This window comes from Rhinolophus ferrumequinum, chromosome 25, assembly GCF_004115265.2.
Source record: "Rhinolophus ferrumequinum isolate MPI-CBG mRhiFer1 chromosome 25, mRhiFer1_v1.p, whole genome shotgun sequence".
Lineage (NCBI taxonomy): Eukaryota > Metazoa > Chordata > Mammalia > Chiroptera > Rhinolophidae > Rhinolophus > Rhinolophus ferrumequinum.
This window is the reverse complement of record NC_046308.1, coordinates 24897937-24914215: the sequence shown is the minus strand read 5'-3', so window position 1 is coordinate 24914215 and position 16279 is coordinate 24897937. Positions and strand designations below refer to the sequence as shown.

At 37.5% G+C, this 16279-nt stretch overlaps 2 protein-coding genes across 2 annotated transcripts; one reads left to right on the top strand and one right to left on the bottom strand.

Moving 5' to 3' along the window:
• The first annotated feature begins 2960 nt into the window (after positions 1-2960).
• On the top strand, positions 2961-3902 carry LOC117017685 (olfactory receptor 8B12). Its single transcript, XM_033098170.1, has one exon. The coding sequence runs from the start codon at positions 2967-2969 to the stop codon at positions 3900-3902; it is 936 nt and encodes a 311-aa protein (XP_032954061.1). The 5' UTR covers positions 2961-2966.
• A 9385-nt stretch (positions 3903-13287) lies between these two features.
• LOC117017573 (receptor-binding cancer antigen expressed on SiSo cells-like) lies at positions 13288-14342 on the bottom strand. The gene has a single exon (XM_033097967.1). The coding sequence runs from the start codon at positions 14290-14292 to the stop codon at positions 13651-13653; it is 642 nt and encodes a 213-aa protein (XP_032953858.1). The 5' UTR covers positions 14293-14342; the 3' UTR covers positions 13288-13650.
• Between the last annotated feature and the right edge of the window lie 1937 nt (positions 14343-16279).

The following is a 16279-nucleotide window of genomic DNA, read 5'->3' as shown; positions in this document are numbered from 1 at the left end:
CTCCTCTGGAACTGTAATGGCATTCATGGGAAGTTGTAATAACCACAATGTAAATGAGATTATGATGACATTATCATTAGCTAGAGGTCAGGGCCCAGTCAAGCAGATTAGCCTTGATGGATGAAACTGGTTCTTGTTTTTCTCCAGCTGCAGGTGCTGGATACAGTCACTTGTTACTTGTGTAACCAGTGAGGTGCCTCACCTTGTATCCTGCAGGGGGTTGTCAATTTCCTAGGCTACTTATCCTGCTTCACCAGGACTTAGAAGAGTTTCAGGGCCAGGGCAGATGTTCCATAGGTATTTGTTGAAAGAATTCAAAGTCTCGCAACTCCCCATTAGCTGATATTGACTGTACAGTCTCTTCTCTGCCTTTAGGTATGACAAAAGTTGTTATTAGTCATCTGACAAGTATTTGTTTTTAATAACCAAGCTTAAACTGCATGATGAAGTAATAGAGAAAAATCAGAGGAAGTTTCTTTCAATTCTGGAGAAGATGCAAATAATTCTTGGTATATATTGAATGGGACTGAAATAATGAATCTACTCTTCTGAAGTCCAAATACCCTTAATTTTATCTTTCTTGGCTCTAACACTTTCTGCATTCCATTGAAGCGATGTAAGTACTTGTTTTTATCTATACTCTCATGAGATGCTAGTAAGTGAAAGGGCTGCTTCAGAGATTTCACGTTCACTTACAGGGAGGTAGTGTAGTCCAGTGATTAAGACTATGAAGGATGGACTTGGACAGACCAGCGTTTGATTCAAGGTTCAGGAACCTACAAGCTGTGTGTGCTCCTCAGTTTTAAAGTGGACATTAATAGGTCTAACCTACAAGGTTGTTGTGAGGAATAACCATGATAAAATTATTTGTACATTGCTTTGGATCCTTCAGATGAGGGTGCCGGGTCAGTGTTTGGTACACAGTAAGTGCTCAACACAACGTAGCAAGAATTATTTTTCCTGCATTTTTTGCTCTTAATTGTGCTTAAAAAGATGTAAGCTGAATGAGAAGATAGGTCATTAAAACCCCATCAGGCATTATCAAGGGTATAAACAAACAGTTCTTCTTCCTTAGGGAGGACGGTCTCTGGAGCAGTGATCCAAAGGGAACCTCGGTGACTAGGTGACTAAGTTCTCTAATCCAGAAGAAAACACTTCAGTCTCCGGGTATCTATGGGCGTTATAAAGGTGCTGTCTCATCCCTGAAAGCTGGACAGGAGGCTCAGACAAAGCGACAGTCAGACATCATTTTTTTCAGCTTAGCGGGATCACCAAGACAACCTAGAAGTTTGGATTTTTAAAGGAGGGAAGCACAAGCACAGGGGTCTGAGCTCTGAGTGGTCACCTTCTTTTCACCAAGGCCATCTGAGTCTCTGTGAGCGAGATGCATGGGAGCCAGTAGAATACATGACTGTGACTCCAAGCAGGAGGGTGAGTGCCTGCCTGGCCTGGTCTGGCCTGTAGCAGAGTGGTTAAGAGCTCAAACACCGGGAGCCAGACTGCCTGAGTTCACCTATATTATCGCTCCTGTATTTTTAAAACATTTCTTTTATTTTTCAATTACAGTTGACATACAATATTATATTAGTTTCAGGTGTACAACAAAGTAATTTGACATTTATATAACATAAAGTGATCACCCTGATCAGTCTAGTACCCATCTGACACCGTACACTCTTTTTATAATATTATTAACTATATTCCCTATAGTGTACTTTACATCTTTGTGACTGTTTTTATAACTGGCAGTTTCACCTTCTTAATCCCACCCATTTTTTACCCATCCCCCCAACCCTCTCTCATCTGGCGACCATCAAAATGTTTATGACTCCAATTAGAGTTTTGGATTTCTCCAGACACCTAGGAGTAGAATTGCTGGGTCATAAGCTAGTTCCATTTTCAGATTTTTGAGATACCGCCATACTGTTTTCCATAGTGGCCGCACCAATCTGCAATCCCACCAACAATACACAAGGGCTCCCTTTTCTCCACATCCTCGCCAGCACTTGTTGTTTGTTGATTTATTGATGACAGCCATTTTGACTGGGGTGAGGTGGTATCTCATGGTGGTTTTTATTTGCATTGCTCTAATGATTAGTGAGGTTGAGCATTTTTTCATTAGTCTATTTGCCATCTGTATGTCCTCTTTAGAAAAATATCTCTGCAAAGTCAGAGGGTTATAGATGGGAGGAGGGGGGTTATCACTGTGTGCGGGATATAGATGATAAATGTCTAACTATTACATTGTTTTGTGCACCTGAACTAATAAAAAAATAAATAAATAAGAGGAAAAAAGTTTCTGGAGATTGGTTGCAAACACTGTGAATATACTTAACACACTTGAGCTGTACATTTAAATGTGGTAAATATATATATTCCCACAAATAAAAAATGTAAACCAATAATATATATAAAATAAAAGCAGAGTTTTACTTCTTTTTTACTGAAAACAACAAAATGTTTATTACTCCAGCATTCTTTTCCCATAATAATTCCACAGCCCTTCCAGCTAAACATGCTGGGCAAAACGACCTCATTTCCTGCTCTGACTAGCATTGACAGAAGGTGGAAGGAAGGTCTAGGCAGGGTCAAATGGCTTCCGCCTTTCAAGAACATTCCAGAGAAGAGCCCTAGGCCTTACAAACTTGATGGAAGGCTATGGAGGGAAGGAAGTAACAGAAGAAGGCCACAGTCAGGTTGCAGAGTCATCCCCAGCTGAGCTTCCTGGATTCTCTCCTCTGTTGGATCAGACTTTGCTCTGGAGACAAATTTCACCCACAGTTACTAGGATAGTTCAAGGCACTTGGGGACCATAAAAGCAGAGATGCATGTACAAGGAAATGCCATGTTCTTTAAATTCAAAAACCCCTCTGCTCAAATGCCATTCTCAAGAATGGGGATATTTTTCCACTCTCTTTCTCTGAACAATTCTCTTCTTTTTCCCTCACAGACCCTCCCACAGGAGAATGGCTTCCGATAACGCCTCCTCTGTGACAGAGTTTATCCTCGCAGGCTTAACAGACCAGCCAGGACTGCAGATCCCCCTCCTCTTCCTGTTTCTAGGTTTCTACCTGGTCACCGTGGTGGGGAACCTGGGCTTAATAACCCTGATTGGACTGAACTCTCACCTTCATATTCCCATGTACTTTTTCCTCTTCAACTTGTCCTTCATAGATTTTAGTTATTCCACTACTCTTACCCCTAAAATGCTAATGGGTTTTGTCTCAAAGAAGAACATCATCTCCTATGAAGGGTGTATGACTCAGCTCTTTTTCTTTTGTTTCTTTGTCTTTTCTGAATCCTTCATCCTGTCAGCCATGGCATATGACCGCTATGTTGCCATCTGTAAGCCACTGTTGTACACGGTCACCATGTCTCCTCAGGTGTGTTTACTCCTTTTGTTGGGTGTCTATGGGATGGGGGTTTTCGGGGCTACAGCCCATATTGGAAATATGCTGTTTCTGACCTTTTGTGCCAACAACCTTGTCAATCATTATATGTGTGACGTCCTTCCCCTCCTTGAGCTCTCCTGCAACAGCTCTTACATCAATTTTCTGGTGCTCTTTATTGTTGTGACCATTGGCATTGGGGTGCCTATTGTTGCCATTTTTGTCTCTTATGGTTTCATTATTTCCAGCATTTTCCACATTAGCTCCACTGAAGGCAGATCCAAAGCCTTCAGTACCTGCAGTTCCCATATAATTGCAGTTTCTTTTTTCTTTGGGTCAGGAGCTTTTATGTACCTCAAACCACCTTCTATTTTACCTCTTGACCAGGGGAAAGTATCCTCTTTGTTCTATACCACTCTTGTGCCCATGTTCAACCCATTAATCTATAGCCTGAGGAATAAGGACGTCAAATTTGCCCTGAAGAAAACCTTAAACAGAAAAATCTTCTCTTGAAAAAATATTGGAAATTGAGAAAAGGGATGAGGATTTTTTAATTAGAGTGTTGTTGTTACTATTATTATTTTTGTTATTATTATTATTATTAGTTTCAATGAAGAATCCAAGCTTCATGCTTTTCTGTCCTATCATAGAGGAAATTTTAACTCTTTCTCCCAAATAGATTTAGTCTCTCTCACCCTCATCCCCTAACTGTTCCTTCTTTATTTTATGGAAATAGGTTCTACAATTATAGGGTATCCAATATTGAATGGAGCTTAGGAATCATTTATTCTAGTGCCTTATATAGTACATCACACTTTGGGGACTCAGAAATATTTATATATTGTCCAAGAATATAAAACTACCTGTTAGCAGATCTGGGATTGAAATCCCAGTTTGAATACCAGTCCAGTTTGTTTTTATTTATATCATATTTTCTTGTCTCACTTTTTTCTCAGCAGATTTTATTTCGCACGTTAGTTGACCTAGCACATCTAAATTACAAATATATTCACAGTAATTTCATGCTACTCATCACAGGATAATTTTAATATATCACATTTTGCAAGAGAGTAGGAGGTGAAAAGTTTTGTTAAGTTGGTCTTGGCAAATGACAAGATCAGTGTTTGATAAATTTTGTAATGTGCAAGTGGGAAGTATGTTAGGTTTCACATAGAAGCAAAAGTATGGTGACCCCTGACTTGGTGTGTGGGGCACTAGGGACATGGGGTAGCAAATGAGGATTCCAGGGTAGAGAAATGTAATTTTATAGGGTATAAAACTGCTGGGTGGAGGTATCCTAGGTTATTTCAAGGCTAGCTGAGACAGAATTTGGAAACTCCTTTCCAGGGTTGGCTTGGTTGTGGTCCAAGATAAATGAGAGCTATCCAATATGGAGGTCACTATGGTATTGAGCACTTGAAATGTGGTCTTCCAAATTGAGCCACGCTGTGTGTCAAGATACTGCAATACACACACTGAATCTTTAAAGAATAAGAAAAATAATGCAATATAGCTCACTGATACTTTTTTTACTTGATTATATATTGAAATGATGACATTTTGGATATATTATGTTAGATCAAATATATGATTAAAATGAATTTATCTGTTTATTTTTTAAATGTGTCTATTAGAGAGTTTAGAATTATATATGTGGCTTGCATTCTATTTCTATGGGATGACACTGGTCTGGAGGATGTCATCAGAGCACTAGATGGCTGTTGGTACGTGTTTAATTGTCAGGGCAGCACCCAGCCATTGTTTATTAGGAGGCAATTGCTATGGAATTTTTAGGCATTGCTGATAGTTTTCATATTCTAATGATGAGGCTGACGGGAAAGAGATGGTGATCTCAGGATAAGTTAAGAAATCCACCATATTATATAATGGGAAACAGAGCTTTATATCAAAAATCAAAAGAACATTTTTTTTTTTTTTTGTCTAAACTCACCATTATTGGTAAAACTTTCTTTGAGAAACAATGATAAGTGAAGTGCTTGGGAAATATTTTGACTTAAGGACTTTTCCTTAGGAAAATTCTATTTGATGGGGAAATAGAGGAAGTTTGAATACGTGTTTAGTTTTGCCCTTTGATTCTGTTCAGTGTAGCCAAAGAGAAAAGAATAAGTGTACAAGGGGAGGATTGAGATAAGATTTAATAGATTCCTGAATTCAGGGAAACTTGAATTTAGGAGTGAGGTTGGTGGGTTGGATATGCAGTACAATGGGGGTAATGAAAGAAAACAGAAATCTTTTGAAAATTTTATAGTCTAACTTTCATATAGCGAAGGGCACAAATCTTAAGTGTATATATATCTCATTAAACTTTTGCACAGGTATATGTAACCACATCTAGATGAAGATGTAAAACATTTCCCCACCTTTAGGTTTCCTCTTGTCTCTTTCCAGTAAATACTACGTGCCCTCAACCCCCTTCCCCAAGAGATATCCACTATTCTGACTTTTATTAACATAGTTTTGTCTTTATTTGAACTTCATATAAATATGTACTCTGTTGTTTCTGGCTTCTTTGGCTCAGCACAAAGCCTGTGATATTCATCTATATGGCTGTATATGTATATGCATAGTTTGTTATTTTATATAGCTGTGTAATATTATATGAATATGTAATTATTTAACCGGTTAACGAACAGTTAGATAGTTTCAAGGTTTTGCCTATTTTAATAAAGCTTTTAGAAATGTTTTTGAACATGTATTTTCATTGAACTAAGCACACATTTCTTTTGGATTGCTTAGATGTGGATCTGCTGGATAATAGCGTAGCCTTATGTTTTGCTTTCACAAATATTGCCCAACTGTTTTCAAAAATGTTTGATTCAATTTGCATTGTTAGTAACAATGTCTAAGAGTTCTTGTTGCTCTACATCCTTGTTAACACTTGGTATTTTTACTTTATCCCTGTTTTATCCCATACCAACAACAACAAAAATTATTCTGGTTTCTGTAGTAGAAAGCCTTTTTGTTTTATTTTCCTGATGAGTAATGATGTTGAACACATTTTTATATATTTATTGCCTGTTTGGATATCTTCTCTTGTGAAGTAATTATTCAAATCTTTTGCCCATTTAAAAAATAGGGATGTTAGTTGTCTTCCTATTGATTCGAAGGAATTAATAAATACATGTGAGTCCATATATGTGTACATGTGTATGTATATGTATCTAAAATATATAGAACATATTATATACATATGTATATTATACATACACATAGGAGTATTATATATGTATCTATTGATAATATATACATATGCACATACCTCTCCATCTCCATCTCCAGTCTCTCTATATCTGTCTTCTCCAAGACTATGCCTTGCTTATTCTTAATGGTATCTTTTGATAGCCAATGTTCTTAATTTTCATGAAGTTTGATTTATCAACTTTGCCTTCTATAGTTAGTGTTATGTCCTATTTAAGAGACCTTTTACTATTCTTTCCGAAGCAAGAAGAAGAGCAATGTGAGTGGGTATAATAAGAAAGAAAAATTACCAAACCCACGGCAAAGTTGACTCTGTCAGCATTTGGGGTCTGCTGAGCTCTTAATACCCACCCATGCTTACATTGCCTCTTCCTCTATGGTGACGCTTTGTGAGGCAGAACACTTAAGGCCTGGAGGTTCAGGGATTACAAGAATTTTTAATTCAATGAACATGTATTTGTTTATTTATCTATTTTATGTTTTAAAGAGTTTTAAGAAGATAATAAGTGGCATACAGTTAACTAAGAATATTCAAAGTATTAATTTTGATAAAGTTCGACGTATGTACACTCATGAAACCATCACCACAATCTTGTCCCTGCTGCTTCCTCTCACCACCAGCCCTTCTACCTTTCTAGGCAACCACTGATCTGCTTTCTGTTACTCTTTGGTTTTCATTCTCAAGATTTTTATTTAAATAGAATCACACAGTATGTACTCATTTTTTCCTGGTTTCTATCATTCAGTATAAGTATTTTCAGTGTCTTCCATGTTTTTCCATCTATTAGGAATCAAGTGCTTTTTATTGCTGAGTAATATTCCATTGTATGAATATACTATCATTGTTTATCGATTTACCTGTTGGTAGACATTGGGTTGTTTCCAGTTTGGGCTATTACAAACAAAACTTTAATGAACATTCATGTACAAGTCTTTGTACGGACATATCCTTTCATTTCTCCTGTATAATACATAGGAGTGGAATGGTGAAGTCATATGACAGGTGTGTGTGTAACTTTAAGAAACTGGCAAACTGTTTTCCAAAGTGTTTGTACCATTTTACACTTCCATCCATGGTGTTTGAGATATTCAGTTCCTCTTAACCTCACCAACACTTGGTGTGGTCCACTTTATTTTTTTTTTTATCTCTAATATTTTTTTTCAAGTATTTTTATTTCTAATTATTTTTTCAGTTGCAGTTGACATTCAATATGATTTTATATTAGTTTCAGGTGTACAACATAGTGGTTGGACATTTACATAATTTTTCAGTAATTCTCCCAATTAGGTGAGTACCCACCTGGAACTATACATAGTTGTTAAACAACATTATTGACTATATTTTCTATGAAGTACTTTACATCCCCGTGACTATTTTGTAACTAACAATTTGTATTTCTTAATCCCGTCACCTTTTTTACTCAGCTCCCTAAACCCCCTTCCCTTGGCAGCCATCAGTTTGTTCTCTGTATCTATGAGTCTGTTTCTGTTTTGTTTGTTCTTTTATTTTGTGCTTTACATTCCACATATAAGTGATATCATATGGCATTTGTCTTTTTCAGTCTGACTTATTTCCCTTAGTATGCTACCCTCTATGTCCATCCATGTTGTCACAAATGATAAGATTGACAAGCACTTGGATTGCTTCCATATCTTGGCTATTGTAAATAATGCTGCAATGAGCATAGGGGTGCATATATCTTTTCAAATTAGTGTTTTGGATTTCTTCAGGTAAGTACCTACGAGTGAAATTGCTGTTTCATATGGTAGCTCTGTTTTTAATTTTTTGAAGAACCTCCAAACCATTTTCCATAGTAGCTGCACCAATTTGCAATCCCACCAACAGTGCACAAGGGTTCCCTTTCCTCCGCATCCTCACCAACACTTCACTTGTTTGTTAATTTGTTGATGATGGCCATTCTATCAGGTGTGAGATGATATCTCATTGTTATTTTAATTTGCATTTCTCTGATGATTTTTGATATCGAGCATCTTTTCATACTATGTCTATTGGCCATCTGTGTATCCTCTTTGGAGAAATGTCTATTCAAGTCCTCTATTTTTTAATTGTTTGTGTGTGTGTGTGTTGAATTGTATGAGTTCTTTATGAATTTTGGATATAAACTCCTTATCAGATGTATCATTGATGAATATCTTCTCCCATTCAGTAGGCTGATTTTTTGTTTTGTTTGTGGTTGCCTTTGCTGTGTAAAAACTTTTTAGTTCGATGTAGTCCCATTTATTATTTCTTTTGTTTCTCTTGCCCCAGAAGATCTATCAGAAAAAAAAATATGTTACTAAGATCAACGTCAGAGAGTTTACTGCCTATGTTTTCTTCTAGGAGTTTTATGGTTTTGGGGGTCACGTTTCAAGTCTTTAATCCGTATTCAGTATATTCTTGTATATGGTGTAAGAAGGTGGTCCAGTTTCATTTTTTTTTGCTTGTATCTGTTCAGTTTTCTCAACACCATTTATTGAATAGACTGTCTTTACCTCACTGTATGTTCTTGCTTCCTTTGTCATAGATTAAAAGACTATATACGCATGATTTTATTTCTGGGCTTTCCATTCTGTTCCATTGATCTGCGTGACTGTTTTTATGCCAGTACTATGTTGTTTTGATTACTATAGCTTTGTACTATAGTTTGACATCAGGGAGTGTGATACCTCCAGCTTTGTTCTTCTTTCTCAAGAGTGCTCTGGCTATTCAGGGTCTTTTGTGGTTCCATATAAATTTTAGGATTATTTGTTCTAGTTCTGTGAAAAATGCTGTTGATATTTTGACAGGAATTGCATTAAATCTATAGATTGCTTTGGGTAGTATGGACATTTTAACAATGTTAATTCTTCCTATCTATTATCACGGTATATGCTTCCATTTATTTGTATCTTCTTCGATTTCTTTCTTCAGTGTCTTATAGTTTTCTGAGTACAGGTCTTTTACCTCCTTGGTTAAATTTATTCCTAGGCATTTTTTGGATGCAATTGTAAATGGGATTGTTTTCTTAATTTCTCTTTCTGACAGTTCGTTATAGGTGTATAAAAATATAACTGATTTTTGAATATTAATTTTGTATCCTGCTACATTTCTGAATTCATTTATCAGTCCTAATAGGTTTTTGGTGGAATCTTTAGGGTTCTCTCTATATACTATCATATCATCTGTAAATAATGATAGTTTTAATTCTTCCATTCCAATTTGGATGGCTTTTCTTTTTCTTATTTGATTGCTGTGGATAGGACTTCCAACACTATATTGAATAAATGTGGTGAAAGTGGGAATCTTTTTCTTGCTCCTGATCTTAAGGAGAATGCTTTTAGCTTTTCCGCATTGAGTATGATGTTAGCTGTGTATTTGTCATATATGGCCTTTATTATGTTGAGATATGTCCCCTCTACTTCCACTTCGCTGAGGGTTTTTATTATAAATAAATGCTCAGTTTTGTCAAACAGTTTTTCTGCATCTATTGATATAATCATATAATTTTTATCTTTCATTTTGTTTACGTGGTGTATAATTTTCATTGATTTGCAGATATTAAACCAACACCTGCATCCTGGAAATAAATCCCACTTGATCATGGTGTATGATATTTTAAATGTATTGCTGAATTTGATTTACTAATATTTTGCTGAGAATTTTTGCATCTATATTCATCAGGAATATCGGCCTATAATTTTTTTTTTTTTTTTTTTTTTTTTTGTAATATGTTTGGTTTTGGAATCAGGGTAATGGTGGCCCTATAAAACGAGCTTGGGAGTTTTCCCTCCTCTTGAATTTTTTGGAATAGTTTGAGGATAGGTGTTAATTCTTCTTTGAATATTTGGTAAAATTCACCTGTGCAGCCATTCTGTCCAGGACTTTTGTTTGCCAGGAGTTATTATTATTATTATTATTATTATTATTATTATTATTATTTAATTACTGATTGGTTTTACTGTCAGTTCGGATATTCTGTTTCTTCTTGACTCATTCTTGGAAGATTGCACATTTCTAGGAATTTATCCTTTTCTTCCCAATTGTCCAATTTGTTGGCATATAATTGTTCGTAATATATTTTTACAATCCTTTGTATTTCTGTGGTGTCCATTATCACTTCTCCTCTTTCATTTCTGACTTAATTTATTTGGGTCATCTCAATCTTTTTCTTGATGAGTCTGGTTAAAGTTTTATTAATTTTGTTTATCTTTTCAAAGAACTTGGTTTCATTAATGTTTCTTTTCTTTCTTTCTTTTTTTTTTTACCTTTATTTCATTTATTCCTGCTCTGATCTTTATTATTTCCTTCCTTCTACTCACTTTGCTGTTCTTTTTCTAGTGCATTTAAATGTAAGGTTAGATTGTTTACTTGAGATTTTTCTTGTTTCTTGAGGCACACCTGTATTGCTATGAATTTCCCTCTTGGGACTGCTTTCACTGTGTCCCATAGACTTTGGGTTATTGTGTTCTTATTTTCATTTGACTCAAGGTATCTTTTGATTCTACCTTCATTTCATTGTTGACCCATTCATATTTAATAGCATGTTGTTTAGCTACCATGTGTTTGTGGGTTTTTTAAGTTTTTCTCTTGTATTTGATTTCCAGTTTCATACCATGTGGTCAGAGAAGATGCTTGATATGACTTCAGTCTTCTTAAATTTATTGAGACTTGCTTTGTGGCCTAATATGTGGTCTTGGTTGGAAAATGGTCCATGTGAAATTGAAAAGAATGTATACTCTGCTGCTTTGGGGTGAAATACTCTAAGAATATCAATTGAACACATGTGGTCTAGTGTGTCATTTAAAGCCGCTGGTTTCCTTGTTGATTTTCTGGCTAGAAGATCTGTCCATTAGTGTCAATGATTGTATTACTATTGATCTCTTTCTTTATGTGAATCAAATTTGCTTTATATATTTAGGTGCTCCTATGTTGGGTGCATACATGTTTACAAGGGTTATATCCTCTTGTTGGATTGATGCCTTTGTCACTATGTAATGTCCCTTTTTTGTCTCTTATTATAGCCTTCATTTTAAAGTCTACTTTGTCTCATATAAGTATTGCTACCCCAGCTTATTTGTGTGTTTCCATTCACATGAAAAGTCTTTTTACATCCCTTTACTTTCAGCCTATGTGTGTCTTTCAATCTGAAGTGGGTCTCTTGAAGACAACATATGTATGGGTTTTGTTTTCTTATCCATTCAGCTATCCTATGTCTTTTGATTGGAACACTTAATCCATTTACATTTAAAGTGATTATTGATAGATACATAATGTTTGTCATTTTACTATTCATGTTTATGTTCTTTTTTATCCCTTCTTTTTCTTAAAGAAGTTTTTTTTAAAAAAAACATTTTTTGTAATACTGGTTTGGTAATTTTTAACTCCTTTAGTTTTTTCTTGTCTGGGAAACTTCTTTTTATCTCACCTTCAATTTTACATAATAGCCTTGCTGGGTAGAGTAGTCTTGGTTGTAGGTCCTTGTTTTTGATGACTTTGAATATTTTGTGCCAATCCCTTCTGGCCTGCAAAGTTTCTGTTGAGAAATCAGGTGATAGTCTTATGGGGGCTCTCTTCTAAGTAACTAGTTACCTTTCTCCTGCTGCTTATAGGATCCTCTCTTTGTCTTTAACCTTTGCCATTTTAATTACTATGTGTTTTGGTGTGGGTCTCCTTGGGTACAACTTGTTTGAGACGCTATACTTCTTGAGCTTGTTTTTTGTTTTTGTTGTTTTTTTTCTTCACCAGACTAGGAAAGTTTTTTTTTTTTTTTAATAGGTTTTCAATCCCTTCTTCTGGTACCCTATGATGTGAATGTTGTTATGCTTGATGTTATCCCAGAGGTCTCTTAAACTATCCTTATTTTTTAATTCTTTTTTGTTTTCGCTGTTTCAATTGGGCATTTTCTGTTACCTTGTCTTACAAATCACTGATTTGATCCTCCACTTCATCTAGCCTGCTGAGGATTCCTTGTAGTGCATTCCTCATTTAAATTATTGTATACTTCATTTCTGACTGGTTGTCTTTTATGTTTTTTGTGTCCTTTTTTATGCTTGCTATCTCTTTGTTGAAGTTCTCACTAAGTTCCTTGAACATCCTTATAAACCATTGTTTTGAACTCTGTATCTGGTAAGTTGCTCGCCTCCATTTTGTTTAGTTCTTTTTCTGGAGTTTTCTCGTGTTCTTTCATTTGGGATGTATTTCTTTGTTTCTTCATTTTGTCTGCCTCTCTGTTTGTTTCTATGTATTAGGTAGGGCTGCTATGTCTCCCAGTCTTGCTGGATAGTCTTGTGTAGTGGGTGCCCTATGATGCTCTACTATAGTCTCTCTGGTCACCTAAGCTGGATTCTCCAGTGTTGAGTTGGTTGTGTGTGCCCTCCTGTTATAGCTGAGCCTTGATTGTTATTGGCAGATTACTAGGTGGGATCAACCCTCAGGATGGCTGGCTTAGGTGTTTGGCCATGTCCACAACTCATGGGCTGCTGTGTGGAGGTGCTTAACCTGCGGAGTGGGATTTGCCTCAGCAGGCTCTGGTACCTGTTGAGACTGCCCTTTGGGCATGCTGTTTTTGGGTCTAATTACTGTTGTCTGAAGCAAACTTCCAGATATGTTGGTTCTGGGGCCTCTTGAGAGGGACTCATTTTTTTTTTTTAATATTCAAAATTATTTATTTTATCATCATGAACATTGAAAGCATTATAGACAGCAGAGTTCTTTCCCACCATAAAATTATTTATATCCATTTATTTAGCTAGAAACAACAGCTTGAAGAGGTACTCGTATAGTCCATTTGTAATAATCTCTCTACAGCAAACAATTATCTTATGTTGGAGCATGTTGAAGAAAATATTGTCTCCTAAGTCTTTTTTGTTCTTTTGAGTCTCAATCCCTAAAAGTTCAAGGTACTTTGACAGAATCCTGGTGTCCTGAAAGGCCTGAAGAATGCATTAAAATCAAGCAATGTGTTTGCATTCTGTGAAAATACTCTTGAGATCCATACAAATGTTGCTTGGGTGTGGAGCTCATATTTCTCTGACTGGCACTATGACATTTGAAGAACATTTGTTATGAAAGTTTCACACCAATTTTGTTTTGTTCCTTCTTCATTAGTCGCTGAGCTTCCTTTTCCATTTTCTTTCTTTGTTGTTCTGCTGCTCTCTTTTCTCTGTCAGCTATCTTCTGCTGCCTGAAAACTTCTTCTGCTTGCCAGTCCGCATCTTCTTCTTCTTCCCATGCATTGGTATTTTCCTGCCAGGTATCTAAGTCACCTAATTCAGGCGATTGATGAATAAAAGGCATATCTTGTGTAGCTGCTAATCTACTAGAGAAACCTGTGCTACCATCTGGGATGCCAAAATTTAATGGTTCTCTCTTCTTAATAATGATTTTCTGAGTTTTCCTTATAGTTGGTGTCATGTCCTTAAAATAGTCAGGTTCCAGTTGTTCCAAAGCATCTTGTTGTGCTGCCACATTCCCATTCCCTCCTTCAATCTTTACACTTGTTGGTGCATCTTCATCCCAGGAAGTCCACTCTTCAACATCTGTCTGTTTAGGAACTGACGAATAATCAACTGTGGTTGGCAAAGTTATTTGGTCTCCACTTAACTTCCGTCCTCTGCCAGATCTGCATATTAATTTCTTTAGGAATGAGAATATTGTTGCTAAACAGGTACAAACTTTAAATAACCGAAACTGTGTGATAGCCATGGTGGGAATCAATACCTGCCCCTCCCCCTCCCCGCCAGCCGGACTGAGGCTCCGAGCTGCTGCGGGCCTGCGCGCACACGAGGCGCGCGCACAAGAGGCACGCGCACGCCCGCAGCCGGTCGCTTCTTCGAGCTCAAGCTCCGCCCGTTCAGTCCCAGCCCCGCTCATTCAAAGCCGGCGCGCGCTCCGTCGCAGCCACTGTTGCCGCTGCGCAGCTGCCATGGCCTCCCCCTCTTCTTGAGAGGGACTTTTATACAGGCCCAGGTCAGCCACTGCCTGTGACCAGCCAGGGACTACCTAGTAGGAGCAACAAAGCAATCTGCGGTTAGTAGCCCCCTGTGCTGGGGTTGGAGGCTCATGGGGGAGGCCATACTGCAAACTGAGAACAGCTGCCACCAGTACTGGACCTAACGGAGATTTGCAGGAAAGTCCAGGGTACCCCCAAGCCTATTGGCACCTGCTGGCTCTCATAAGGTTTAGCTGCTGATAGAGTCTTGTGCTGTATGTTATTTGGGTGAGGCGGGGTCTCAGGGAGTCACTAGGGTGTCCAAGTAGTGTTTACCAGGTTAATGTAGATTCTGGTTTGGTGCCAGTTCTGAGCCTGGAGCTACTCAGCAAAAGTCTCAGAGCACTGTGAGGCCAGCTGTCACCAACCTTGGGGCCACAGAGCCCCCAGTGTTGTCCAAGAAAGAGTGCAACACAGGCTGAGGCTAGCTGCTGTCAGAGAAAGTGCCTCTATTGTTCGTTGTGCAAGCTGGGTGGAGAGGGTCCCAGGAAGTCAATAGGGTGGAGTGAGTAGGTGGAGTGAGAAGAGTCACCAGGCCAATGCAGATTCAGATTTGACCATGTTGGGGAGGGCTCAACACAGGAAATATGGTTCCTGCCTGCACGCTGCATGGGAAAAAGACTCTACACAGGAAAAATGGTGAGTGTCCCTCCTGTCCTTGCCCTGAAGACACATAACTCAGGCTCTCCCTGTATGTCTCTGATGGCTCTCAAATCATTCTCCCTGTGCCAGAACCCAGGATGAATGACTGCAAGCGAGTAAGTCTGTGTGCAGGCCCTTCAAGAGGATGTCTGGATTTCCCTCAGCCTTCCATCTCACCTGGATGGTTAGAATCCCCATTGTTTTTCACAGCCAGATGTTATGGGGGCTCCTCTTCCTGGCACAGGGAGCCCAGTGTGGAGATACGGTCTTTCACTCTTCAAGGAGGGAGACCTCTGCAGCCAAGATATCCCTCCCGATTCTCAACTGCCACACACAGGTGTGGGAGCAGCCCTTCTGTATCTACGCCCCTCCTACTGGTCTCGATGTGGCTTCTTCTTTATATCTTTAGTTATAGGAATTGTGTTCAGCTAGACTTCAGATGGTTCTCCAGGTTGATTGTTTAATGATTTATTTGTAATTTTGATGTGGTCACAGGAAGAGGCAAGCACAACATTTATCTGCTCTGCCATCTTGTGGGGGGGACCTTTAGTATCCCCCTTCACTTTTCAGTTGAAGACATTCTAATAGGTGTGTAGTTTTATCTAATTATGCTGTTAATTTGCATTCCCCTAATGACTAATGATGATGAGTATCCTTTCATATAGTCATTTGTCATCCATATATCTTCTTTGGTAAAATGTTTATCCAAAGTATTTGCCTATTTTTAAAAGTAGGTTGTTTATTTCTTACCATTGAGTTCTCAAGGTTCTTTATTGATTTGAATTCAAGTCCTTTACCAAATGCAAGATTTTCAAACATTCCCTGGCTTATTTTTTCATTCTGTTAACAGAAGACCTTAATTTTAGTGAAATACATTTATCAATATATATTTTTTTGAATTATAGCTTTGTTGTTATATCAAAGAAGTATTTGCTTAAAAAGTATCACAATAAAATTCTCCTGTATTTTATTCTGGAAATTTTGTGAGTTTTTCTTGCATCTGGGTTTATAAGACATGTTGAGTTAATTTTTGTATGTAGTGTGAGGTATGGATCAAAT

Excerpts from the sequence above, each read along its gene's own strand:
- LOC117017573 (XM_033097967.1), bottom strand. The coding sequence starts at position 14,292 with ATGGCTATCACACAGTTTCGGTTATTTAAAGTTTGTACCTGTTTAGCA.
- LOC117017685 (XM_033098170.1), top strand. The coding sequence starts at position 2,967 with ATGGCTTCCGATAACGCCTCCTCTGTGACAGAGTTTATCCTCGCAGGC.